The sequence below is a fragment of the Lagopus muta genome, chromosome 14, assembly GCF_023343835.1.
Source record: "Lagopus muta isolate bLagMut1 chromosome 14, bLagMut1 primary, whole genome shotgun sequence".
Taxonomy (NCBI): Eukaryota; Metazoa; Chordata; class Aves; order Galliformes; family Phasianidae; genus Lagopus; species Lagopus muta.
The window spans coordinates 10,562,733-10,590,109 of record NC_064446.1 but is presented as its reverse complement, the minus strand read 5'-3'; the positions used below and the strand labels follow the sequence as shown (position 1 = coordinate 10,590,109).

General features: G+C 40.1%; 1 protein-coding gene across 7 annotated transcripts in view; it reads right to left on the bottom strand.

Moving 5' to 3' along the window:
- The window catches only part of EBF1 (EBF transcription factor 1), a 268,717-nt gene that overhangs the window by 42,287 nt on the left and 199,053 nt on the right, over window positions 1-27,377 (bottom strand). For all 7 annotated transcript variants that reach the window (XM_048960858.1, XM_048960861.1, XM_048960862.1 and 4 more), the window contains one exon: window positions 21,857-21,983. In XM_048960858.1, the coding sequence (XP_048816815.1) occupies window positions 21,857-21,983 (127 nt within the window). The remainder of the gene's footprint in view (window positions 1-21,856; window positions 21,984-27,377) is intronic.

Below are 27,377 nucleotides of genomic sequence, written 5' to 3'. Positions count from 1 at the left end.
AATAAAATTCCATTCCTATGAATATCCTTTCAATTTTTCAGCAAGATCCACAGAATACCAGTGTAAAATCTTTGTATTTTCCTTGTTTCTCCTAAATGTGTTAGTCACCAAGGCTCAGCACAAACTCATCTCATATTCACTTTGTCCAAGATCCTCAACTAGTGTAAAGCAGCACCATTTTGTCAAATCTTCTGAAAATACACTGATTTTTAGTGGTTGTGTCTTAGCTTGTATTTTACATGCACACATCAGATAGCAGAGCCTCCACCTCCAGTCGGATACATCCATCTTTCTCGGATGTTCTGCTCACACTGTAAGTCTGACAAAATGAATATGGTAAATATTATTTAAATGATGGTTTGAATTATAATTTTAAATAGGCAAGTCGCAAGCAAAGCGATAGACCTCAAGACGAGCATAAAGTAAAATTCAACTCTGTATGCAACACTACTTTGCATTCAGCCCAGTGAGACTGTCTGCAAGAAAACTCAGGCACGCATCGATTTCTCCCTCTCACCTGGCAAGGGTTTTGCTGGACGAGTAAGTTGAAAAATCCGTGCTGCATTTTTAGGGTTATCTCATGCAACACAGCCAGAATTCTGATATGTTTTCTTCATTAACTGCTCATAATCCCAGAAACGAAAGCAACTCGTTTCTTCCCAGGGTGCCTGTTAACTGAGAAACTCATCTTAATTGAATGCACAGATCAGTTAACCATCTACAGATCCGCAAACCATTAGTGCCCCATTTGCGCAGCAGCGGGGCTGGCAAGTCTGCTCCTCCACTGTGCTCAGAGGGATGTGAGCTCTGGCAGAGGAGGGGCAGCGCTGCAGGCCATGAGCTGGAGCTTCAGGGGCTCACGACCAAATGAGAGCTCTGGGGCTGAGCAGACCTATGCTAGATTGTCAGCGCTAGATCACCTTGTGAGTCAATTACAGAGAAAACAAATTCTGCACATCTGCCCCCAAATACTAGTTAAGGAGACTCCAAACCTGTCTACAGAGAGATTGCTGATCTGGAATCCGGAGCCTCACAAGCGTAAGAGAAAAGGAAGTAAAAATAATTGCCTATTTCACTCTCTTCTCATCCTGCCCCTCTCCTGACATCACAATTTCCCACCTAGAATGCGCTTGGTAAACCATCAAAGACAAGAATGTAAGTTAAAATATCCCAGGTGCAGCTGTTCACCTATAAAGCCAGTAGTTTGTATATTAAAAAAAAAATGAAGTGAAAGGCTGTGGGCAAGTGGGGAACCCAGCTGAAACTAAGCACCCTGTTATCACACTCATGAAGTTTCATTTACAGGAGAGCGAGCTGACCTTTGGTGCTCACTGCTGAGTTAATGTAGAAGAGGTAATGATAGCATCAGTGAGCAGGAATGACCACACAGGTTTAAAATCATGCATTAATGCCTTTTTATGCCTTCCTTTTCTTTGCATCACTGGCAGCCTATAGGAAAAGTCAGATTTCAACTCTGAAGTTATCAGTGAAACACTTCCACAGTGCCATGGTATTGCCCATTTCCTTGTGTAAAAAAGTAACTTCCATCTGATTCAAAACAAAACCCAAACCCACTACAATGGATAACTGTATAGAAATAACTTGCTTCAAGAGGATTTCATGAAAATTATCCTTGTTTTTATAAGTTGCTACCAATGTATGTCATACAAATACGCCTTAAAAGTCCAATACTGACACAGAGTCACCAGGTGACAAACACAAAGATGCTCCAAGTGTCACGTGAAAAAGAGTATTTGAATGCTAAAACTTAATTTTGCAAATTGCAAATCGTTGGTCTAAAAGGAATAATTTAACATTAACCTTGCTGGAAGTGGCATGATTATCAGTGACTGATTTGTAGCTTTCCAGGCAGTAAGCAATACATACAAATATACTTCTGGGTCCATCAGCAGTACGCAAGAATGCACTTAAACAAACAAACTCACTAAAGCCCCAAGTGAGCAGAGTATTAAGCACCTGGCTGCCAGAGCTAATTAGTCTGTGCAGTGCAACGCACTAATGCAGTCTTCCAGCTTTGGACACATAGAAGATGTACCTCTATTTTGGCACAGAGTGCAATTTGCTGCTGTGCAAAGAAGACACAAAGCCATCAGAAACCGGCTTCACACAGGAAAGAAATTCAGAACAAAACACTTCAGCATTGAACTGAGAAGTGACTTACTTGAATGTCACTGGGCTGGCAGTGCCTATCCTTGCAGAGGCTGGGGATAGTTCTGTGTATGGACCATGGAGATGCCATTTCAGAAAGGAGATTCCCACCAGTGGAGTCTGCTTATTTGGTTGCTATTGAGCTTTCCATCCTTCAAGGTCTCCTCTCTTACTGAGCACATGATGCATGTTCAATGGCAAAAGTACTCATCCAAAATGAATCTAAGTTATAGCTGTGTCAAATTAAACGCTAACATGCTTGCAGAGTTAATTGTCCTAAAAAGTTGGGGTGTTTTTTCACCTTCACTTAAAGATGACCTAACAATCTTCCCTGAACAGAAGCCACATAAAAATGTAGCTTCATGTGTGCACAAGTGGTTGTGTGGCCTAAAGTGTGTTATCTGTATCTCGTCGACATGGCTCTGAACGAGCTATACATGCATGTGTACAGAGGCTCAGAAATATGACCCTTTCTCTGATCTGTAGCAAGTGGTGGATTAGAGATGGAGCAGATACATCCTAGCCAAAACTGGGAAAGACACAGCAATGATATACTTAAATGTGGACTTGCAAACTGGTAGATGCTTTCTCCACATAGAAAGGGAAAATATAATGTCACATTTTTCTACCAAACTTTGTCACATGAAACAAAAGTGAATGAGCAAGAGAAAAGAGGCAACAAATTCCCACGGGATTATGCTGCTCAATTCAAGACGACCCAGACCTGTCATTCTTGTTCCTTCCCTTTCCTCCTGCAATCTGCCCACACCAGCAGCATGACAGACAGAGAGCCCTTCAAAAACTGTTGCATTGTAAGTTTGTCACAAGTATAAAATAAAACATGTACTGAAACACACAGAAGAGAAAAGCAAGTACATCCTTTCCTGCACCCCTTGAACAAAAGTAGATAAAAATTCTTTTTCCAGATTCAGATACTCAGAGATGAAATGAGTAGAAAGGGACAGAAAGGACTAATCCACCTTGGTTTTTACGTTTGTTGGACTGTGGCCTATCATACTATTTCACAGGCAATGTTCATCTTCAGCTAATCACGTATGATGGACAGAGACCCACCAAAGGCTGGCACAAGTCTCAGACAAGAGAATTCAGTTTCAAAAGCTCTTGAAGAAGTACTCAAGTTGGACATTTATTAAATTTAACTGCTAAGCATGCAAAATATTATTTATTATCACTTAGGCTCTTTAATCCCACTGGATTATAGAACACTGTACATGATCAGTTCCAAATTTTTTTTAAGCATTAAAACCTCAGTATTTCAATCAGATTATGATGGTGGTGGTGCCTCTAAGTTGCAGGGCATCACTCCAGCAGAAAAGATGCAATTCCAATTTCATTTAAAAAACAAAAAACAAACAAACAAAAAAGAACTAACCCCCCAGAAATAGTTTTGCCTTAGTATCAGGGCTCTTTCCAGATTATTTGGCATCACACATCCCTTGTACTAGTCCTTCACTGTGTCTCCATTTCAGAGTTGGAGAACAAGCAGCCCCAGTGCAGTAAAATTTAGTTACAAATGCCTACTTGGAAATTTTCAGTTTTAACTGAATAACAACAGGAACAATCACAGGGAAAAAGATTCAAAGTTCTGTTACTCTGTGCTGTGATGAGCAAGGCTAAAAGAGTTGCCTTCTGGATACAATTTTTCTGTAGTAGAATGCATGGGAAAGGGGTCAAGATTTCCTCCCATTCAAAAGCAAATCATGCATTCTGTCTTCACCTTAAGAGGCCAATGAGAAAAGATGAGAATCCACCCAACACTGTATGAGTGCCTTCAGGTAGAATTCACTCTATTTCAAGTTTTAAAATATATTAACACCCTTCATTTGAAGTCTTCTGGTGACACATAACAGCTCAGAAAAATGACATTTGGTGACCATCGCCAATTTCATGTTAAAATAACACAACCTGCAATGGAAAGATCAGTTGTGTACAAACCCTCAGGGCCTCAGAACTCCTGCAAGAGTTTCTTGGTGGTCCGTGAAAGGGAATTAGGAGAGATACAAGTGTGTTGTTGACAAGATGAACTCCACTGAACAATCCATTGCTCACGGATCTGCATTTCTACTGGACAACATTTAGGTGCCCACAACCTTGAAAAAATGATGAAAAGCCACAGCAATAGGCAGTTTGTTAGCACAAGCTCTCCTCCCGCTGGAAGCTTTGCTACATACATTGAGGCACCAATTTGGAAGACTGGGTATTTTCTGCTGAATGGGGCCCTTGGAGAGGAAATATTTGATTTACTACAGAGTTCTCATTTTCCTGAATTGCAAATAAAGTGTAATTTGATTAAATGTAAATGAATCCTACAGTACTTTTGGTGGCTTGTCTGAAACAATTGATTGTAACGAGCATCCATCATTTGGCTCGATTTTAATCCGGAGACAAAAAAAGGCAAAATGAGGAAACTAAAGCAAGTGCCACAAACATTCTAGAACCAGAGCAGTCGAGATTTCTGGCGCTGGAGTGTCACTGCCATTGTTCTCAGAGAGCGAGCAACGTACCAGAGGGGAAATGCAAGAGCGAAAGGAAAAGAATAACGTGAAAGACGTACAAAGAAATAGATCTAGAGGAAAATAAAACTTTTTCACAATGAATTCTGCTTAAGGAGAGCAATTTGTTAAATTTATAGTAAGACTGATATGCTAAAATGAGTAAATAAAGGAGATAAGTATTGCTGCATGTTTCTCAGAATAAAATCTTGTTTTTATAGATCATCTAATTCTTTTTTCACTGATACGACGCAATATCAGTTTCAGTAGTTCTTGTGGCCTGAAATAATAAAAGAGAAGTGAAATTTCTGATGATGACACAAGCGTGATAAACTTTTGGTGTCACTCTCCTTAAATGTGGAACTACTTCAACCACAGAGATAATTATAGATGACCAGATTGTAACTGCTTTATTGCTCCTTTTTCCTCATAAATTTTAATTTTGGAAAGTCAAGTGAAAAACGTGGTTTCAATTTCCGACAAATTGCACACAATTTGTTTTTAACGAGAAAAATAGAGAGAGATGGGATGGACTTTGGAGTGAATTACGGAGACAAGTTAATTCTTTGTCCTTCAGCATTATCAGAGTAACAGTGTAGAAAGTGCAGAAAAGATGACTGAAAAAAGGCAACTGTACAATGCACTGAGAAAAGCACAGTGCAGTTCTTTATCTAAATATGCTCTGATCAATTTAACAAGGTAATACAGTTGCTCTAGCCTTTTTCCTTCTGTTTTACCAAATCAGAGCTTAAAAGAAATCAAGCTGCATACACATGTTACAGGAAATCTTCTAATAAAAAAAAAATGCTGTGTACATATCTCTCTTCCTCTCTCAGAAGCTACCAGTGATTGCCAAAGTACTGTGTAAAGTATCCCAATTCAGACCATATTAAAAAAGCCTGGATAAACACCTAAAAGGAACTAACAAAACAAGAAGATGAAAAAAAAAAACAAAAAAAAAACACCACAACAAAGCCAACAAAAGATAGAGCCAATATTTATTTTGCCCAAGAGGTACATGGGACTTGAATTAGCATGTGGTTTTACCTACTTTACCCATACCTATAATTACAACGCATGCATTAAGAGCCTAAATCAAATTTAATGCTGCCCAGCTTTCCTTCAGCAACAATGGTCCAACAGAGGTTATAGACAAGATGGAAGATGCCCTGGCGCAGGTAACAGCAGCATAAAGCAGATGTTCAGAGGGAATCCTGCCAGTGCTGCCAGTACAGGAGCGAGCAGCTGAGCTCAGGATGTGCAGGGAGACAACCCAAGTCCCACCAAGCCCATGAGCCAGCAAGGCTACAGGGATGGGTTGGTGGAGAACAAATTAAAAAAGAAAAAAAAAAAAAAAAAAAAAAAGGAAGTCCATTAAACTTTTTGGATTAGATGATCTTAGTGGTGTTTTCCAACCTTAATGACGCTATGATCATTAAGGCAGTTGAGATGAACTGTAAGGAACATGGGTATCACAATCCATAGGACCTAATTCCACGAAATTTTGAAAAGGTTGGCAAAGTGGGGAACTTCTGAAAAGAAGCAGCAAATAAAATAAAAACCTTATTTCCTCGGAGAAAAAAAAGTCTTGCATTGTAACTGGTGCTTTGAAATAAGAAAAAACTTCCAAAAAAATTGAATTCACCAAATTTGTGAAATCTAGCATGATAAAAATTGGGGAATTACTGCAGAAGTCTGAGAAAAAAAAACAGTGTCTAATTTCATCCTGCTGTAGACCTTATTGCAAAAATCACTAGGAAATTTTTTCATAAGAAGTCTCCAATTGGCCAACAGTGAAAGTCTCAAACTGTTTTCTAAAAAAAAAAAAAAAAAAAAAAAACAAAAAACAAAAAACAAAAAACAAAAAAACGCATGTATGCAGCAGTGAAACTTCATAACTGTTCTATTGACACCCTGTGTCATAATCATTTCCTGTGTTAACCATAACACACAGTTTTGTCTGTCCTGTGGCTGTAATCAGTGAAGGCAGAAAAATACACAAGCATTGCCATGGCTTAAATGGATGCTAGTTCATGAGACTCTCAAGAAAATAATTCTTTCAGGGGGTAGAAATGCATGGCCATAGCTCTGTCCAGAGGATAGCACTCAGCAAGGGCACATCTTCAGATTGTAATTGTCCCTTCCTGACTGTAGATGCAAAGAGCTTAAGAGAAGAGGGCTTTCTTCATCCTGCATGTCCCCACAGAGCCAGAACACACACCTCACTCATTTATCATCATGCCATCGTAACCTGCCAACTTGACAATGATTTTTCCTTTGGGATTTTTAGACTAGAAATGTTATTCAGGTTACAAAAACAACTGCATGCTTTCTCCTTCCTGAGCCAGCGTAGGCCTGCAAGCATGCAAATGAAAAGACTGTGACCTCCCAGGGCTGCAGCTTGTTCCTCAGCCCTCAATGCCCATAGAAACACACAGTGATAGAGGAAGAACTGTGCCAGAGTGGTGTGTGGTGTGATGCTGTGGCCATGGTGACCTGTACTTGCTTTGGTACTGGTGGTTCAAGAGTCTTTCTTACTGCAGGGTCTTACAGAAAGCAATTTTGCTTCAGCCTCTAAATCAGCCACAGATTATTTTCCTCCTTTCATTTTTCCCTCCCTTCCCCCTGGCCAGAAGCGTCCATTTCACTCCCCCACCTCCAAGTGGATTAAGGGGGTGAAGAGGACAAACCCTGCACGCCCAGCAGAACGGATCCAGCGCCAATACAACAGATCGATGTGCACTGAAATCTGCAGGAGGTCTGATCTGGTCAGAGCTCACTCACCTGAGCAGTTCATGTTTCTCAGTAATGACTGCAGGGATGCAGCAAGTCTGCAGGCACTCACACAGCTGCTTCATCAGAACAGAATGCACGTCTGCCTTAAGAGAGCTAAAACATTGCCCTGTTCCAGGAGTGAACTATTATTTTACCCTGCACAACTTCTAATTTTTTTTCCCCTCCCCTCATAGATACATTTTATCAGTCCTCCTTTTAAAAAATCTTGCTGCTAAATTATTTATGCCATACCATCAAGCGTAATACCTCAGCAGATGTGACCAGATAAACAGAAAGGCAACGCTGCACGGTGGAGTTTAATGCTGTGGAAACATTGGAGTGTTCATTCTACAATTCCACTGACCTTTGCTGACCTTTTTTCAATGTTTGCTTATTGCCACAGTAAGGAAGCACTGCAATATCATTTGGAATGTTTATACACAGATCCTGAAAGTCAATATTTAAGAAAAGCATGTTTCCTCAGCACATCATTTCTGATCGTGTGCAATCAAAAAAGATAGCACAGAGGTCCCAGTTATACAGAGCACAGGCAATACACAAGATAGAGCAAAAAGATCAAGAGCATAAAACTCCAGCAAAGCCACGCCACAGGACTGCCATGAGGTAAGACAGGCATGAGAGGACAATGTCTGCATGCTGTTACAGCAGGATGCTGCAACACAAAGATGTTACAGATTTGTGGTTATTCTGGGGGCTCCTCTCTTTCCCTGCTGGCAATCCTGGCTCTGCAGGACCCACGTAACAAGGCAATAGTGAAATAACGAGCAGGGGAATGCAGTGCTGCTCTGCCATTGCAATGTTAGGTGTGATGTTGCACACTAAAGCATCGGATCAATACTTCCAGCAGCAAGTCGCTCAATACCTCTGAATTATTGCTTCATTTTTCTTCTTATTATAGATGAGTTGTGTTATTATTTTCCCCAAATCGATATTTTACAACCTTTTTTATCCGTTTCTCCATAAATTTTGTGATTACTTTAAACTGGGAATTCCGGTACACTAAATAAGATGCAGTATCTGAGAGGTAGTGAATGTACCAACACAATTTTTTTTAACTCAAGACACTGCCTAAAGACAGGTTCTAATCAATAGCCAGGTTGGAAAAATTTCACGAAAGAAAGTTGGAAGCAGCGCCACTCTTACAGAACCCAAACTCAAGTTCCTAGAAAATATTCCCCACAAAAGACCTCTCTTTCCTCACTACTCCTAAAATAGGGGTCTGATGGGCACATGGTGTGGGAAATTTAATTCCAAACAAATATGCTTTTTTACTTTCCCTCAGCTAAAGGGCGACCATAATTCACTGAAATTGTTTCTTACAAAGCAGATAATCCTGTGCACCTTAGAGTGATTTAATTAGCTTCCGTAGCTGTCTCCTGCTAAGTGTTTAAAGCATCTGCAAATCAAATCATGTTAACTCATCTGCTGCACCACTTTCTTTGTTCTATGCATAGGACCTTCCTAATAGCATTAATAGAAGCATGAGTTTCCCTGGAGAGGGGAGCAGCAAAGTGAGTTAATTACATAGTTATTGTAAAATTGTGTACATTATCCCATAGAACACGTAGGGTAAGTATTAAGGGGCTGCACAGAAAGCAATGATAATTTTGAGCGATCCCAAGGACCGCAATTATGTAACACAAAAGGATAATGCAGATTCCCACTGAAGTCAGAGGAATTCTGCAGAACTGCATGCAATCTGCCTGGCTGCTCCTGGCCACAGCACAGGATATTGGCTGCTCCCTACTATCAGCTATAACTGCTACATTCACACTTACTGCAGAATTACAAGACAGAGCAGTGGGGGGTAGAGTAATCTTCATTCAATGTTTTATAACACATGAATAAAATGTTTAAAGGGGAAAAAAAATCCTGGGGTTTTCTGCTTTAAATTGTATAGATTCCTGCTCACATCCATTTCATCTGATTACACACAGCATCTCAGGTATCCCAAGGAGCAAGTCCACCATCTCCTTTGCACGTGGGTATCAGTAATCCAGTGGGAAGAATCACAGAATCATTAAGGTCTAAATTATTATGGACTAAATTATCGTAGTGATCTTTTCCAACCAACAACCCATCAGCACCATGCCCTGTAAACCACGTTCCTCTGAAAAAAATAATTCATAACAAGTCATTCCCCCCCAGCAACTGTCCAAAGGGACATTACTCTCCAATTAAGTTGCTAACTGAAAGTATTGATCAAATATTTTTGTCTGACTAATGTTTTGCTTTAAGACAGAGCACAAAAAGTAGATTGTTACACACTTCCAATTCTGCATTTTATAGCCTATGTACAGACAGGCATTACCTCACCTGTGCATTAGCTGGTTTTGAGTCACAAGTATTTTCAGTTTCTAATAACCGTCAGTAAGTTTTACATCCCTTTTTCCAGGCAAAGACAAATATAAACTCCACTTTCCATAGAACTCTCTAAGTCTTCCTGCAAACAGACCACCCCAGCTAAGATGTGTGCAAAGATTCATGGGGAGCAAAGCACTACGAGGAAACTCACTGCCAGAAAACAAATTCTCAGTCCTCAAAAATACCCTTATTTCCCAGCTCTAGTCAGCATGTGACAAGAAGTCTGAGGGGGAAAACTGGAGAGGGGAGGGCGCCATATCCACCCCTTCCCTTATAAATCAGATTCATTTGTCTTTTGAACAGGATGTGTGAGTGATGCAAAGATGAACGCAAAGAAGAAACCACACGCCTACTGGCTTTGTCTTTGGGAGGTCTGAATTAAATTCTTCATTCCAGAACAAAAGACACTTAGCACAGGTTCTTGTTTCAGTCCCTGACCCACCAGACTTGTACCCAGCCCTGAGAGCCCCTCAATCAATAACAGAGCCCAAACTGACAGAACCATTGAGGGAAAGCACAACCAAAGGCAAACGGGCAAACTAAACTCTTTTCCTTTTAAATAAAGGACAAGCAGTCTTCAATGCAAGATTTAAGGGAAACAAAAGCACAGCAGAATTAAAAACAGGCAGGGAAAATATTACTGTTTTTCAATATGAGGGCTACTCGAAGACTTATTTTTAGGAACAACAATGTAACTGTTATTTCCAGTAGCAGTGCTCAACATGCTGAAGAACTTTGGGGAGAATTTTTTTTTTTTTTTTTGGAGTGGTGAAACCAGTCAGAGATCTACCTCTCAAAAATTACACTTCCCTTGCACAAGTGACCTTTCAACATGAAGTCATGCTTACTTCCAGCAGTAAAATCTTGCCTTTCATTCTTACAAATCCAAGCTTACTGCTAGAACTGCCTGAGCATACAAAGGAGGTGCTTCTAATTAGTCAGCCTCAGTCTTCTACATAAAGCATCGCACAGAAAACCAGGAATGGGATATAATGCAGGAGAGGGAAAAAAAAGAAAAAAAAAAAAAAAAAGAGAGGAGGGAGGGACAATAAGCTCGTGTATTTCAGAAATTATCATGGGATTATAATGCTTGTGGCAACATTCCTACACAGACCCTAGCACATGGGCCATAGAGAGAGCAACTTTTATGCAGCTTCAGGCATCCCCATGGACATCTAAGCACTTGTTTAGAGCCCATCCGCAGGCAAGAGGCAGAGGGAAGACCTTCCTGGTGGAGATGCACCCAGTGTTACGATGGAGCTGAGACAGGCAGGGGTTTGCGTCCCACAGCTCCGAACGCAGAGCTGCTGGAACCACAAGATTCCTAACTCTTCTGCAGATGATGCTAAAAAGGACTCATCAGGTTCAAAAGGGACAAAGCCCAACCTGGAAGAGGCTACAGCACTAAAACTTGACAGCAAATTGCACCATTATTCACAGACATCACAGGTTTTGCTCCACAACTTTCACTGATTTGAAACAGAGTTTTGTGCCACTTTCTGTTTCAACTAATGTTTATCTTTACTAGATGGTTGTTACAACATCTTAATTTACACATGCATTTTCTGTTCCATAAGGACTATAAGAAATGCCATTATTTGTTGGTTCTGTGGGGTTTCTCTCTACTTTTTTTTTTAAATTAACTCTCTGTCTTCTGCAAATGTGGTTTCCTCATGTTAACCACCAATGCTAACACCTGCTGCTAAGCAAAAGCAGTTCAAGCCAGCAACTCTTAATGCAAAATGCCAACCACAATTTATGACAACAGGAAAAAGGTGAGAAATAACATTTGGGAGGGAAGAGAGAGAAGGAAAAGTAAAGAAGATGAAGTAACCATGGGGATGGCCATGCAAATCACTTAGGGCAAACTAGGCAAGACTGTAGGCTCTGCAATAGGAACTGTTCCAATCTGGGCTCCTTATTGCAATATCTGACTTCTTTCCTTGAGGAAAAAAAAATGCTATGAAACATCTTCTGCTCAGTTGTATGTACAAAACAAATTCAAGCAGAATATTTGACTTACTGCACAACCACAGCCCAATTCGTATCACGCTACCGTGTTTGTGACATGAATAAGTTGTGCCCTACCTTGTAGAAGGATAGATTTGCATGTGCTTGGTTTGGCAGGACTGAGTATTGTTTGTTTCATCCTTTTATAATTAACTGCAAAGCCCACAACAGAACAATAGTGAAAACTTTTCAAGGAATACAGTATTATATTTATAACTATAGTTTATAGTTATACATAGGTGAAATGCTGTAATGCTATAATGTGATAGAAAGTACAGCAGTAATAGCAGAGAAGCACAACCCTAGGCTATGGCAAACAAACACAAGCCCAAATGCTGCAGCTATGGACACAGAATCAAAAGAAGGAAAACTGCTTACCTTTGGAAGGCCTCAGGTAGGCAGAGATCTCCAGTAAAAGATGCCTTACCTCCACTGCCAGCCCTTAAATGAGGTCTGAGAAAGGGTGGATCCTGGCTTCACTCCTTTCTGTCACTCAGGAGCATTGCAAACACCTGAGCTCCCCTGAGTTGGCCCTGCCTTCCCACCAGGAGCTCAATCACTGCTTCAGGCCATGACTTAGCATTTCCTCTACAATAGGTTGCTCTGAAAGTAATGCCTCCTATTTATTTCCACGGAAACAACAACTGATAGGAAGAGCACAAGAACACTATTTAGTAGAGTAAGTTCCCTGCTACAAAACACTACTTTTCAACATTGTTAAACAGTAATGAACAAGAGTCTGCATGCCATGCTCCTAACAACCTGCACCAGAAGAGGTGACCCACTGTCACTGTCACCACTGCTGAAATGCTCCACTCACCACCTCACTGCACTACACCACCGTTTGGTCTCCATAAACATTCAGAAATGAATGTCAATTGGTGTAATTTTTCCCTCATGGAGGAATTCAGTTCTACTCCTTTGCTTCATATACAATTCCATGTTAGAAGCCAGTTTGTCAGACAGCCCCTCTGCTGCCATCTGTCACATGACAACAAAATGAAATGGAATATCAGTGAGAAGATTCAACCTCTGCTGCCATCCCATCAACACCTGCTTCTGACATTTTGGGCCAACAAAGAAAAATGGGAGGTGTTATTTTCAGAGCAGCCCTCGTATATTAGATAATGGGGCTTGAGATTTTTTTTTGAAGGGGGAAAGGATTGAAGAGATCTTTAAAACAATGCTACTGCAGTAAAGGCTAGTACTAAGCCCACCATGCTCCTGCTTACCACTATCAGCAACTGGCTGCTGACAGAGGTCTGCCAGAAGGCTCCAGGGGAGTCTGCAGAGATTGCTGAAACACCTGCACAGACCAAATCCTTAACAAAATTCTATCTGATGTAAGGCATTAGTCAACCATTATCATGAAATAAACATGGACTATTGCCAAAAGTCTCAGATCATTTAAAACACCGTGGTTACAATTCCCTTCCTTTCTGAGTTGCTTTTGTCCTCTCCTCAGTTGGCTCCTGCAGTGCAGCAACACAGTTGCAGATATCAGTGCCTACAAGGGCATGCCCCACTGTCTGCAATGCCTTACACACAGAAATAGTCAAGCTCTGATTTAAATATAATAAAAAGTGCATGTTAGCACAGGAGGCAACTCAGTGTCTCCAGCAGGACTGAGAAGCCACCAGCATTAAAACATACCGGGACAAAACTGTTTCCAGCATTTCTACCCAGGCCCCACAGCCGACCACCCCACTTACGCACTTGATGTCTTCATAACTAAGCAGAAGAGTCTGCGTGAGTTCTTGCAAGATAGCAGAAAAGTACAAAGAACTTTGCACTCCATGCAATAAATTGCTCTTGCATCCGCTAAGATGAAAGGCTACAAGATTTTCCTTTTATCTATATGTTAACAAAAAAAAGCCAGAATCTGTAGGCTGTATTGGGGCATATCTACTCTGCAGTCACTGCTGTCAGCAAGCTTTAACCAGGCTAGGTAAGTGTTCCTGGCTGAATAGGGATGCTAGTACAAAGCTCAAAACGAGTGAGGCTGCCCAAGTCCTGCCCCTGGGGAACTGTGGTTCCACACCACAATGTCAGAGTCAGCTGAACATTCACTGGAATAACTAAATGCCTAGGCAAAATGAGCCCCCATTAACAAGCACCTCAAAGGATTAAGGATTAACAGTTTAAGGAGGCTGTTTGCAGGTAGCGCTGTGCAAGAGCCAGTGGTTATGCATTAAATTCACATTCTGACATCTTTCCCTATCTACTCAGGCACCTCTGACATCAGGGCCCATGGTTTAGCCATTTCTCAGTGCCACACAGTAAATCCTGCAGGCGGTTCCAGGCAGAAACCAAAAACTGCTGCACCCCCTGAGAAGTGCAGGAAAGATGAGACAGGTAAATACAGACACACAGGACAGCCAGAATTCCCTTCTAATAGTCTGTGAAAAATTTCAGTGGCAATGAGCAGCTGCTTTATGGACCAGGAAAGTGCCCTGTTCCTCTCTCCAGGGCACAAGATGAAAACACATTAAACTGAGCACAGCAGCCCTTGCTGTGACTATGAACTGCCCATTGTTGTGGCATTTGTCTAATCAGAATATCCATGCATTACAAAAGAAGACAGTGAAGCTCCTGTAGCAAGAGAACACAATTCAGGCTTTTTAGAAATTCATCTCACCTCTCTGTTTTATTGGCCTTTACAGAAAAAAGAAAAAAAAAGAAGAAAAAAAAGAAAAAAAGAAGAAAAGAAGAAAAAAAAAAAAAAGAGGGAATAATGTCTTATCAATTGACATGAGCTAAAAGAAGAAGAATAAGAAAAAAAGATTAATAATTTCAGTCTGGAATAAGGGAGTTTTGAAGCAAAGGCATGAAAATGTAAAGGTTTTGGGGTGGGGATAAATAAAAGAATTTACAAGGCTTATTTTTGAGAATTCAGAGGGCTAATTTATCATGGAGTAAGTCTAGAACTTGAAAAGCAAAAAATGGTTTATTGGCTTTGAAGGTCAGATAAGTATGTTATATCATATTCATTGGGTTAAGGTTCCAAGGGTCTAGAGGGTTGCATGACAATTGCTGGATTCCTTATAAACTCTAGTTTATACCTTTATCGTTAATAGCTTTCTAATCCTTTACCACAAATTTATAGTTTAGAAATGGCAACACATCTTAAAGATTAAAGGTAGGTGACAAACAGTTCATGTCCTTTAATAATCAAATCACATAGCTTAGATTGGGGGCTTATCAGGCTTTTTCCTACTCTATGGTTTCATAGGTAGGGAATACTTTATATCCCTATTACATGAATGATGAATGGGACCATTGGTTATGGGCTGTTATTTGCTTGGCTGTAGTCAATATGTTTTCTTTGGACAGGGACCTCAGTGATTTATTTCTCTTTTGGCCTTATCACTTATTAACTCAGGGCAGACAGAAAAAGCCAAGGTTGTGAATAAGGACTAGTGCCCATTTAGACTTCTAATATCAGAGAAAATATTCTTTTTAATGATCCAGCTACCCTTTGCTGTGTACACTCTGATTGCACTTCCCTCTAACTAGAAAATAAAGGTCATATTTCTTGGAAAGTGTATACATAAAATATGCAAAATAATATGTTTCCTTCACAGCCAGCTTTATTCTGACGGTTGCTGTAATTGCTTTCATTTTGCAGCTGTCCTACAGGTACACTGCACACTTTTAGTGATTGTTTCTTGCAGTGTGTTATGGTGCTGCCAGTGTTTAAGAAATACCAAAGATATGCAGGTTCTGTGTTCCTATTAGCATACAAAAGGGATTTTCCAGTCTACCTTCACCGCCTCCCCTCTGTCTGATAATACTCTTTTCCCTGCAATCAATTCTGATTCCTCCCAGCTTCCTTTCCTCAATTTCTGAAAACTAAACCAACAACCTTTCCTAATAATATTCTCAATATTCTACCCTGCCAACAGTCCACACTTCACCGTACACATACTAACAAACAGTAAAAAGCTGCCTCTGCAGCAACTTTCACACCAACTCCACAACTAAATAACAAATGTTAAGTTCTTGCACCAGAACAAGTGCAACTATTTATTAGTTTATTTACAGGAGCAGACAAGGTAGTAGCACAGGCTCAGTGGAGCAGCTAAGTTAATGGACTGGAACTCAGAAGGGGCTGAGTTCAACCTTAAATTCAGCTAGGGATTTCCTGAGGACAACTTCCTCTTTCCATGGCAGGTCATATCTAAGATCAGACAACTGGTGTGGGTGCATGGTGAACCCAGACCTTCAGCGCTTAAAGAAAACCCTTATAGTGGCAGAAAGCCAGGAGCATCGTGCAACTTCAGTCCAATGGCAGGTCTGCACCTGAGCTCTGCACACCATTCAATGCCTGCCATGTTCCCAGGGAAAGCGCTGGCTCTTCTCTAGCACTCTGTGACTATTTAGCTCCGGGATATCTGATACTTCTTATTCTAACACACCTCTTTTCTATTTATCAGTAAAGGGCAGTTAAAACTGCTGTTAAAAACAAATGGCATTCATTTCCTAGCTTCTGGCCACTTTTCTAGAGAACTGATTTGGTCTGTATTTCACTTCAGATTAATGGTCATCATATCTTTGAGGATGAAGAATTTTAGAAACATATCAGGATAAAATCCAAGACAGTACAGAGATACTGGCTTTTCTATTTATTTTTATTGTTCTGTTGATGGTGGCCTTCTCTCCTCAGATATACTAATCTGCTACTTAAGTGCTCATGATTTAATAATAAACACATGGGGCATTGTAAAACTAATGAGCTTGTGTATTACTGATGTTGAGAATTACTGTCACTAGGCTTTTACATACAAGATACACAGCTATGGCCAAGGTTAGCTGGTGTAAGGGCCAAGCCCACCCACTAACGAGGCTCCAGAGAGGCTCCAGGAACCTCTTGACAGCCAGTCTGTCTCTTACCAACTATTTTTTCAATCTACAAACTCCAGAACTCTCCATTCTGAAGGCTGATTACTTCATTGATTATGCATCTTTTGAACCTTGGTGTCTTCTTGATAGCAGAAAATGTTCTTTGCAAAGGAATCGCTGGAGCTTACTGGACTGGAAACTTTAGGGATAAGAGATCATGGTATAAGCGGTTCCAATTCTGAGCAGATCTGTGAACATGACCTAGACCTTTGCTTCTGTGGTCACAGACTGAAATTATTAATGGCAATGAGTAGTTTTTGGTCTCTTACCTTTAATCATTGAATCACAGAATATCCTGAGTTGGAAGGGACCCAATAAGGATCATCAAATCCAACTCTTGGAGGTATTTGACTTTAGAAATGAAGAGAATGATTTTCATTAACAACTACCCCCACTCTTGAGTAAATTAAACCATCTAAAGAGAAAAAAAGACAAAAACATAAAGCCACCAAAATTCTGTTTTTGAAAATGTTACTCAAATCATCTGCGAACTGCAAGGATCTTCCTGTTTGTACACAAACTCAACTGCTTTTGGAAGTAAGTAAAGGGTGAGATGTGGATGGAGCAGGAATTTTTCCTCATGAGGCTATCTCTTCTTTGTAACAACTGGGGGAGTGAAAAGTTCTCCGAGAAGCCCTGAGACATTCCAGAGAAAGAGGTGGTCTCCCAGAAATTCTGCAAAGCCCCTGGCCTGCACACGGCCAGCATTTCTACACCACTCTACACACAATAGCCAAAAAGTGCAATGCAAATATGACCAGCCTCTCCAGTGTTCCACTAGGAGTTTGCCTTCATTACAATTACTGCAGTTCGATTAGATGATCTTGGAAGGTCCCTTCCAACTGAATTACTCTATTCTGCTCTGGCAGATTGGCACTCAGCACCTCAGTTAGTCACACTGCTCAGCAAGCTCTGTTGGATAGAGTCTATGATGCTGACTCTACGCTCCCCATTACTGTTAGCAGCACTTCTGGAGTCGTACCACATCCAATCACGTGATGTCAACACACAACGGTCTCCAAGCAAGACTAATACAAAGGAAAAACATTCCTAAATTCCAATCCACACCCAACCATATAACCAATTTGCAAGATAATAATAATAAAAAATCAGTATTTGGGGTAGCAACCACCACGGATCTGAATTAGTCACGTGTTCATAGCTTAGTACAAAGCCACGTACTTCTGGCCCCCTACTAATCTGCTGCTCTAGTTTGGGAACAAAAGCACAAAACCTTAAATGGAGCAGGTGGTGGCACAAAGTAGTTCATTTTTGGATGTACCATAAGTGGAATACCTTTTCCAACACGTGGTGAGCACAACTGTCCTTTCACTTACGCACTGCAGTCCCACTCAGACCACACAGTTTGGTACTACCATGCACAGCAAAATTCATCCATGAAAATCACACTGTCCATGATGCCCATCATAAATAAATAAATACCAAGCACCAAAAATCTCAATGGCCTGGCCAGGTGTCAAAAAACGGTGTCAATTTTCATCCCTTAATTCAACCATATATTCTCTGAGTTGCCTTGACAAACTACCTAGGGATATGTATCCATAATGGCTTCTTCATTTATCTTAGTTTTTCCAGTCCTAAAATAAATTAGTGGCACATAATTCCTAAGTTGTGACATGAAGAAGAATTCATTTGCTGCTCTTCAGTGTCTGAAGAGATTTACAGGTAAAGGATTCCCCAAGGAAACACTGACCAGCATGGTGCTTCACTGGCTCATATACTTCTGGGTGCAGTATGACTTTTCAATATAATTCCGAAGTGAACACAGAGGTAAAATGTATTCATATTTCTGTATTTCTAATAATGTTCTCTCTGGAATGTCAAAGCTCAAAATTTAAGAAATAACTGCTCTGCATGTGCATGCTAATACACTGCTTTGCAGATGGGAAATAGAAAAGTCTTCTTGTAAGCACAGAGCTACACTGGTATATTTCTTCCAGAAATAATTACAAAATCCAGGATTTCTCTGTATATATGTGACTTTGATTCTTAGATGGCACATGGACTACTTAGAGATCATGTTACTAAGTTAGTTGCAGTTAATGGGGAAAAAAAGGCTAAAATTAATGGGTCACTAGGTATTTTCTTCTGAGAACTTAAGTACTTAACAGTAAGAAAAAAACAGTTTACAGCCAGGTGGCTTGAGGGGATATTTTGTTGAACGCTGATTAAAAATAATTTCTTCTAAATGAGACCTGACCACAAAATGGGTCCATTAACGAGCAGGGACATTCTCACCAGAAAGGAAACTACGCTTGATCGACTCCTGCACCGCCCACAAACCCCAGGTCTTTTTCTCTCTCTCACACACACACTCTCCTTTTTTATTTTTTCCTTCTTCTCCTCTCCCCTTTTCTTGTTCTTAATAGCAGGGTAAATAAGCAGCAAGTGATGCCGAAATGTTTTCGGCCAAAAACAGAGGCCAAACTCCTCTGAGAAAACATTTGGCCTCTGTGGTTTTGTAATATGTTCCAGAACACTGAGTTCACTGAAGAACATTGTGAAAAACTCCCATCGGCTGCAGTGATGCTGGGGAATGTTACTGCATCCCAACTTCCAATTGGTCCATTTCCTGCAGGCCTTGTTAAAAAAAAAAGGAAAAAAAAAAAAGGAAAAAAAAAGAAAAAAAAAATAGTGCTATGTGGGAGTTAAAACAAGTTCTCATGGGAAAAATGAATGGTAAGAAATTCTAGCTTTAAAAGAAACAGCTAATCTGCTAGTTTGATTGTTCTTCAAAACTTACAATGAACCAATAATCCTAATTAAAAACACTTGGCCTAGTTCTCTAAAGCATCATAGCTTTTTCTATGCTTCGTTTGTACACACCATAGACTATTAGTTTTTTTCTAGTGCTCACTAACAAAGTGCTGACTTTGTTGGGATGGCTGAGCTAATTTCGTGAACTCAGTGTGAAACCTTAGCTAAACAAAATTGTGGTAATTTTCCTTAATTTGTACAAGTGATTGGAGTGCAAACAAAATTTTCCTCTTGGGTCAATCCTATAATTTTCAATTAACTAAAACTAATCGGCAGGCGTGTACCGAACCTGCATTTTGTTTAAAGGGCTGGAAGGCACTTCTGAAGGTCAGGATGCATTAATTGTTTTTATTTTAGTTTCATTTAGTCCTTTAAAAAAAAAAGACACATTTAAGATCACGCTGCCTGTGAAAGGATTGAAAAGATGCAAATTGTGGGAGGTACCATTTCAGTCACAACAGCATTTCCATATCCACCCCCACTCCATAAAAGCTGCGTAAGTGCGAGAACTGTCCGTAGATTGGATCACCTTTGATTCTGTCGTTGTTGTTTAGTATTTCAAAACTTTTGTTTATTGAATGAAAAATCATATGTTTCGAACACTAACCTGAAAAGGCATATATGGAAATACTTTCCCTACTGGGACAACTTATTTCCACATTCAACCATCTGCTTTTGGGCAAGCAGGCTAAACTGCCATTCTTCTTTCTCCTAGAAAAGCTATATAACAGTGATCTGAAAAGAAAAACAAAATGGGTCCGAGCCTTTTTACCATTTAAATTGCATAAAGAAGTCCCCATAAATTTCCTTGTACAGTCGAGAAGGGTCAGGTTTCCTCCCTGTCTCTCACTTCGCATGCACACTTTCCATTTCACTGGCCAAACTGCAGCCAGCCCAGTGGCTTACCAACAAGCAGGAGAGCACAGCTTACTGTACGAAGTCAGGAAGGGAAAGGATTCACAGTGAAACTGTCCAGAGCTCAGGCTGACACCTTCATGTGGTGCACACTGCCAATTTGCACCAGCTGGCAATTTCACCCTTTTCCTTTTTCTTTTGTTCCAGCACATTCAAACCCTAAGTAACTTTATGGTATGATGCATTATTGTTCAATGTATGAACTTCCCACACACTGTTGAAATCATATCACTCACAAAGAACACACAGCAAAGTCTGCTGCTTAGTGAATGAGGCAATAGGTGAATACTAAGTCCCACAAAAAAACAAAATAAAACAACAAAAAAAAAACCAGCACATAATCCCAAACAGAGGAGAGAGCATTTGCAAGAAGAAAGCTTTATATATCACCTTTGTTCAACTTGCACTGCGTTAAAGAAATCTAATGAGAGCTTTGTTAATCAGAGCACAGAAGTCCATCCTCTGCCTTGAGCTCCTGGGTGTACACTCACAGCTGGATAAATGTACGTGCCCAGTGTAATTCAGAATGATCCATAATATGTACTTATGTGGCGTATTATTCTTAAAGTTTGAGGTGCAGTCAAAGATGAGGCAAGGAATTGCACTGGATTGTGATGACGTTCTCCAAGCAAACAGTTACAGAAGCAGTAGCCCTGACTGCACTATGGCTCAAACAACAAGCACATCCAAACCTGGAGCAAGTTGTTAATTCTCAAAGCATGCATAGCTTCCAAGGAATCAAAGATACAAGTGTTTGTTTGTTTGCTTTAAAAGGTAGGCTGCTACTTGGTTTATTTCCCATGCCATCTATATTACTGCTGAGAGTGATTTAACATCTACATTACCGTAATGTCTTAGCAGTTTTGTCAATACCTCTTCAGGCCAGAGCACCCTTCTCAGTGGTCTCAGTATGGGATGCCAGCCCAAAACACAGCAAGTCATTATGTCTGAAGCACTGACCAGGGTGAAAGCCACATGGCCCCCACAGAAGCCAGAAGCGAGTATGTTATAAGGAAATGGGAAGGCAAACAGGCTGTGCTTTCAACACTTGCTGTGCCCTGGTACAACATGAGATGCAGATTTTTAGCAAGACTACTTCTTGGAAAGCAGGTTTGTGAACACACTGTGTGTTTGGCTCATTTCTTCACACCCGTAGCTCCCAGGTAAAGAGATGCCCTACAGCGAGGACCAACAAGCAAACAAGCATCCCACACTGGCATGCCTTCTGATTCATCTCTATATTCCTCCATTTCAGAAATTCAACTTTATATTGGTATCTTCAATGACGTGCTCAGCCCAAATAATAAAATGTGGTACAGCTTTTAATGATGAAAGCTGAAGCCCTAGTGAGCATGATACATTGCCTACCCTATTTCTCCACATTATATCTGGCACTAAAGTATCCTTACCTGTGTAAATGAATCTTCCAGGCGTTCCCTTGCAAAACTGCTTAGACTTGTAGGACAATGTGACTTCTACAACCCCTGGGATATGTCGGGGAGGTGTCTGTACGCGGATGGCATGAGGAGTAATCAGCTAGAGGAAAACATTGAGAAGAGAAAAGAGGGGGGTGGGGGGGAAAGCACTGTTAGATGCTGAACACTTCTTTAATAACACTTTCCTCTGAGATCACAGTAAACAAGCTTTGAAACATGTAATTAACCTGTCAATGTTTGAATACAGTCACAATGTAACCCACACAAAAGCCAGAGACTACAATATTTACAAGCATTTTCCCTTCTCATCCAAAGCAACATTATTTCTGTTTTCATACATGGCAGATGCTCGCTTCCTAGCACAAGCATTAGCCCTGGTTTAATGCAACAGCTTTAGCTTACACCAGCAAGATGCTCACATTTGCTCAGGTGAACTCTGGGGTCATGACAGTGTCCAGCAAACCTATCTGATAAATGATGCATGGTTCTGCATGTGACATCCCTTCAGCTGAGATTGGCTGCCCAGTGCAAGCTCAGGCAGGCTTTTAAAACTGGTCCCCAGCTGACATCTGTACACTGCAAAAGCACCATGTGCTGCAGTTTTAATTAGAGACTCTTTCCTATTCATTTTCTGGAGGCATAACTGATTACCGCAGAAATGCAAAGTTGGGTTTCTGAAGTATGCAGGGTGTTTCCTTGCAACTGATCAAAGCCCTCAAAAGAGGTGTACCAAATATAACCATTTATCCATTTGTTCCAGTTTGCACCTACTGACACAGTGGCTGACACTGATACTGTGGCTGACACACCTCTGAGAGGTCTCCTCTAAGTGCAGGTAATAAATAGGAAACTTAACTTCCTTGCTAAGAGGATTAGTGCTCTTGTACTCCACACAGAAGGATGGGACAGTGCTTCTCATCCTGGACTCTGTTAGGATTATTGGCTGGATTTAAACACAGTCCTTGAAAATAACATTAGAACCATTCAGGAGTTCACTAGTTTCTTGCACTTTAACTCAAAATTTTTGCTATGTTCAGAAACTACAGAATTGCTCTCCCCATCACTGAAATGCCATTTTCTCACTCATTCTGCCACCACAGACAAGAGAAGTAAAAAAGGTACATAGAAAAAGTGCCATGACTGTATCCAGCAAACAATATACAGCTCTGGCACATGCACTACCCTACTCTTGGGCACCTTAAAACACAACCAACCAGGCCCACAACCACCCCTGTCAGTGATCAAAGCCACAGGTACCCTAAGCAGACAATAACTCAGAGCTGTCAGCCGACTTACATCCTGGATTAGGGAATACAATTTAATGCCTTTTTTTTTTAATTTTTATTTTTTTAATAAAAGCTGACTTAGACTTTATTTTTAACCAGGAATGAAGTATTTCAAAATCACAGTGAGATCCTATAAAAAAAATTAGGCTTCTAAGCAGGTCATCGTTTAGGGCACAGGACTGTTGCTCCAAGCATGTATCACGAACTACCAACAAAGCTAAAATTCCCAAATAAAGCAGTCTGTAAAAACACAAAACAAAACAAAAAAAAAAAAAACAAAGGAGAGGAATGTCTGCCTCAGAGCCATCTGTGTTACTGCAGGAAATGGCATTCACAGTAGGAAGTTCTCCATATTTAAAATAAGAAAATTAGTATTAGATCAAGTTGAAGATTAAAAACAAGACTACCAGCATCAAATATTCCAAACGTTATTCAGTTCCACATAAATCATAGGATCAGCTCCCAACCCATGTCATTTTAGAAATGATCACATAAGAATCAATGTTCTTGTCTGAGAGCTCCAAAGAGATCTTTGAAATTACATGATTTAGGAACTTACTTATTTTTGAAAGGAACATGCCTTTTTCTCCAAATTACTCACTCTATCTACTGGTCAAAACAAACAAACAACTCTGAGGATCCCTTTTACTTAAACTGAGTTGCCTTAAAATTGAGCTGACCAAAGTCACAAACTCTAGGCTAACGCTCTACCTGCCCTCGATCGTCAGCAGAAACACAACAATAATTTCCTTCCATGGTTGTAGACACCTCTCAGTTAGCATAAGCTGCTCCCTGGAAGTATCTACCTTTCTCCAGTTAACCAAGGTGACAAATTTAGATGCTTAACTGTAGGCAGCCAAGCACAGCTGAGATAAATCCCACCCTCAGGTAGTTGTAGTCAGCTGGGTGGACTGGCAAGGTGAGAAAAAACTCATGGCATTTTCAGAGGAAAAAATGATTGTACATACAGCCAAGGATTTTAATAGTGAAGGTTAACGTGCTAGTCTTACTGCACCAGTGTGTGCCCCTCACCCCCATTCTGGCATGAACTATATGGGCAGCTTCTGGTTGTATCTCTGAATTTCCCAACATTTACTGGTCTGTCACCACTTTAATGTTCTTTAAACATAATTTGTGGCATTTTCCAATACTCATCTTCACTGGTTCCCAAGAAATGTCTGACCTATTTATGGTCCATTGTTACAGAGAGCTGGGGAGAGTTAAGCAAGTTTCCTGGTTTGTTCTCCACAAACAGTTTGGTTTTCCTTTGTGCTCTGAAGTAAATAAGTTTAACTGTGTTTAAAACCACAAATATACAATACTGTCTCCCACACATTCCCAAAGGGTGAACATTATGTCTAAAGTTATATGGTTTAGGATAATCAGTATATATTTTATTCCTCTCTTCTCTGGAACTGAAGTCTGGAAGATGTATGTGGAGAATACATGTTCCTCTTCCTTTAGCTTTTTCTCCTTACCTCTACCACTGACCACTATCAGGAATGCAGCACTGAACTAGAAGTACCTGACCTTCTGGGTCAAATTTGGTTCTCATGCCCACAGAAAGGGAACTAGCTAACTTGGTTACATACCAGTATTCCTCTGTATTGTTGCTGGCTCAAGAAATTGTATTTCAGAGACAAAAAATGTCATTACACTTAGAAACCTGTCCTCTGAATCCACCTCTGTTCTTCAACTCTGATTCCCCAACACCATCAGGGTACCATCCTGAATTTGTTTTGCTGTCAGTGTGATTCACAGGTGCTGCATGGATCTGGGTGCACAGCCAGAGCAAATCTACCCCTAAATCTCAACTACTCCAGAACTGTGGCATATTTTTCTGTTGAAGTGCTGACCTGTGGTGTGATCAGGGGAACTCCCACATTTTGCTAGCACATTTTCTCCTCTTACACTGACACACATTATACTTTTTTCAACGCACAGTCTGCCTAATATTTGCATGCAAAGCACCTGGAAGAGGTAAGCTATTAGAATCGGGTGATCTTGAACATAAAGATGTCATTTCTGGAACCCTCTGAGACCTTAAGTGTTGAACTTCTTGAGAAACATCATTATATGTACACCCCATTGCTTTCATAGACATCTGCCATTGTCCACTGCCAAATACAGTACACAGAGAAGATGAACCACCCAGTGTGGGCATTATGATGCTCTAACCTCAGGTGGAAACACATATTGCATTAACAGACAACACAACACCTAACATGACATGAAATAAGAATCTGTAAGAAAGAATTACCTACATTTCTGAGCATGTGTTTAGATGTAAACCCTGAGCAATGCACTAACTTGTGACTTGGAGATAAACCAAGCAGCCAGAATCCCAAATCCAACTTCCTTTCCTGATCCAGTAGTTGGCAAATTGAGATCTGGAGTTGGACAAAAACTACCAACTGCACCCTTCTCCCAAGGGGTTTTCAAGTGCATTGGTCTGGTACTTGGCATCTGTAATAGATGTTTTATATAAACTCTTACTTGTTCTAACCCGAGTTAGAGATATTCAGAATGGACGGAGGTGCATGTCCTTCAAAATCTGAAACACATTTAGTTTGTGTACAACAAGCCTCTTTCTGTGGTTTGCTAATATATTCTAGACATTCTTCTGTGATACAGCATCATTTCACACTCTTCAGAGTGCCAGGTTACTTTCTTTTTTTGAAAAGTGACATTTAATAAGAAGATGTCATTAATCTGAGTCACTAGTTTATTTCTGCGTGCTTGAGCTCTGGTTTGTGGTTGGGGAAATGGTGACAATCAGTCATAAATTTAACTTGGACTCTGTGTGAAGAGGACTATTAGGACAGGAATTACAGAAAAAAAAATCCAACAAACTGAAGGTAATGAATGGCTTGCAGTAGGAATGGGACCCTTAAGGTATCTATTTTCAAAAGTGACCAGGGGCTTCGCGTGCCTCAGTACTGGGTATCCAGATGCTGATTAATAAGCCTTGGCTTTCAGAATGAGGGTGCCTACTCATTTTTTAAAAATGAGTCAGACCTCCAGAATAAGCACTCAAAAAGAGAGACTTCCAAAATCAATAATAAACATGAAAAGCAAAACAAAAAACTGTGTCACAGAATTTGATTCAGCAGCACTAAAAAAAATGAAGCTCTGTTTTTGTGCTGTACAAAGGCAAAAGAGCTGATGTTTCAGTGCTTCATCTTCTCTTAATATAAAAGAAAGAAGTTGTTTCCAGCTGACTCTGTGCAGCTGGAGGAATGTTCTTGGCAGGAAAATGTTTGAAGAAATAGCTCATTTTAAGCAAATATTGTGGAATATTTATAAGAAACTAATTTTGTCTTCACAATCGTGTGCTTGCTCTGAAACTCGACTCCTGGAATTATGGTTCCCCAATAACAGGATTTTATCAGCAGCTCAGATTTGGGGTATTTGCAGCAAAGTGCAGTGCTGGGTAAAAAACTAAATAACAAATCCTCCTGTTTGTGGACTGGGCAAACAGAAAGGCAGAGTCTATCTGGCAAACAGACTATTTGCTGGGAGTTGTCTGGTCAGATTCAGCATGTGAACACGATATACCAATACTGTTTCCCTGCCAGTTCTGAAAGTCCCTTGAAAAAAAAAAGACATCAGATGGCTCATTTTGCTGTATTCCAAAAATACCAAGGGCTCTTAAAGTCATTTTTATAAGGTAATATGGAAGTTAAGGATTAATTGAACCCACTGGCTTAGGGTATCTGCATTTCTGCACAAAATTAATGTGACAAATTAAGTTTTTATTTAGTTCTCCCTGGCTGAGAAAGGTTGTAATTATGTTAGAGTGTTTACAGCTAAAATATATGTTTAAATAATAAATACGTGTTTCAGAAACCATTTTAAACCTCCTTTTTAAACAGTGTACTCCATTTCAAGCATATAAATATTTCAATTACAAAACTTGAATACATGTAAAATAAATTAAAAATATATTATTTACACTTCAAATTATTTATAACGTATGCTGCTTGACATCAACAAACACACCCTTAAAGTGAACGATATTTTTTGGTTTTCAGCTTTGCTTCTCAACAGTGGTAGGATTTATACTTTAAATATCCATGCATCTCAGGTACTTACATGGGTTTTGCTATAATAAAATCCAAGCAATATAGGACCTTTATGATAATTATCTTCCCAGCACCTCTCTGAAGAAGGTGACTAATCTTATTACGATGTTGGAGAAAGGGAAT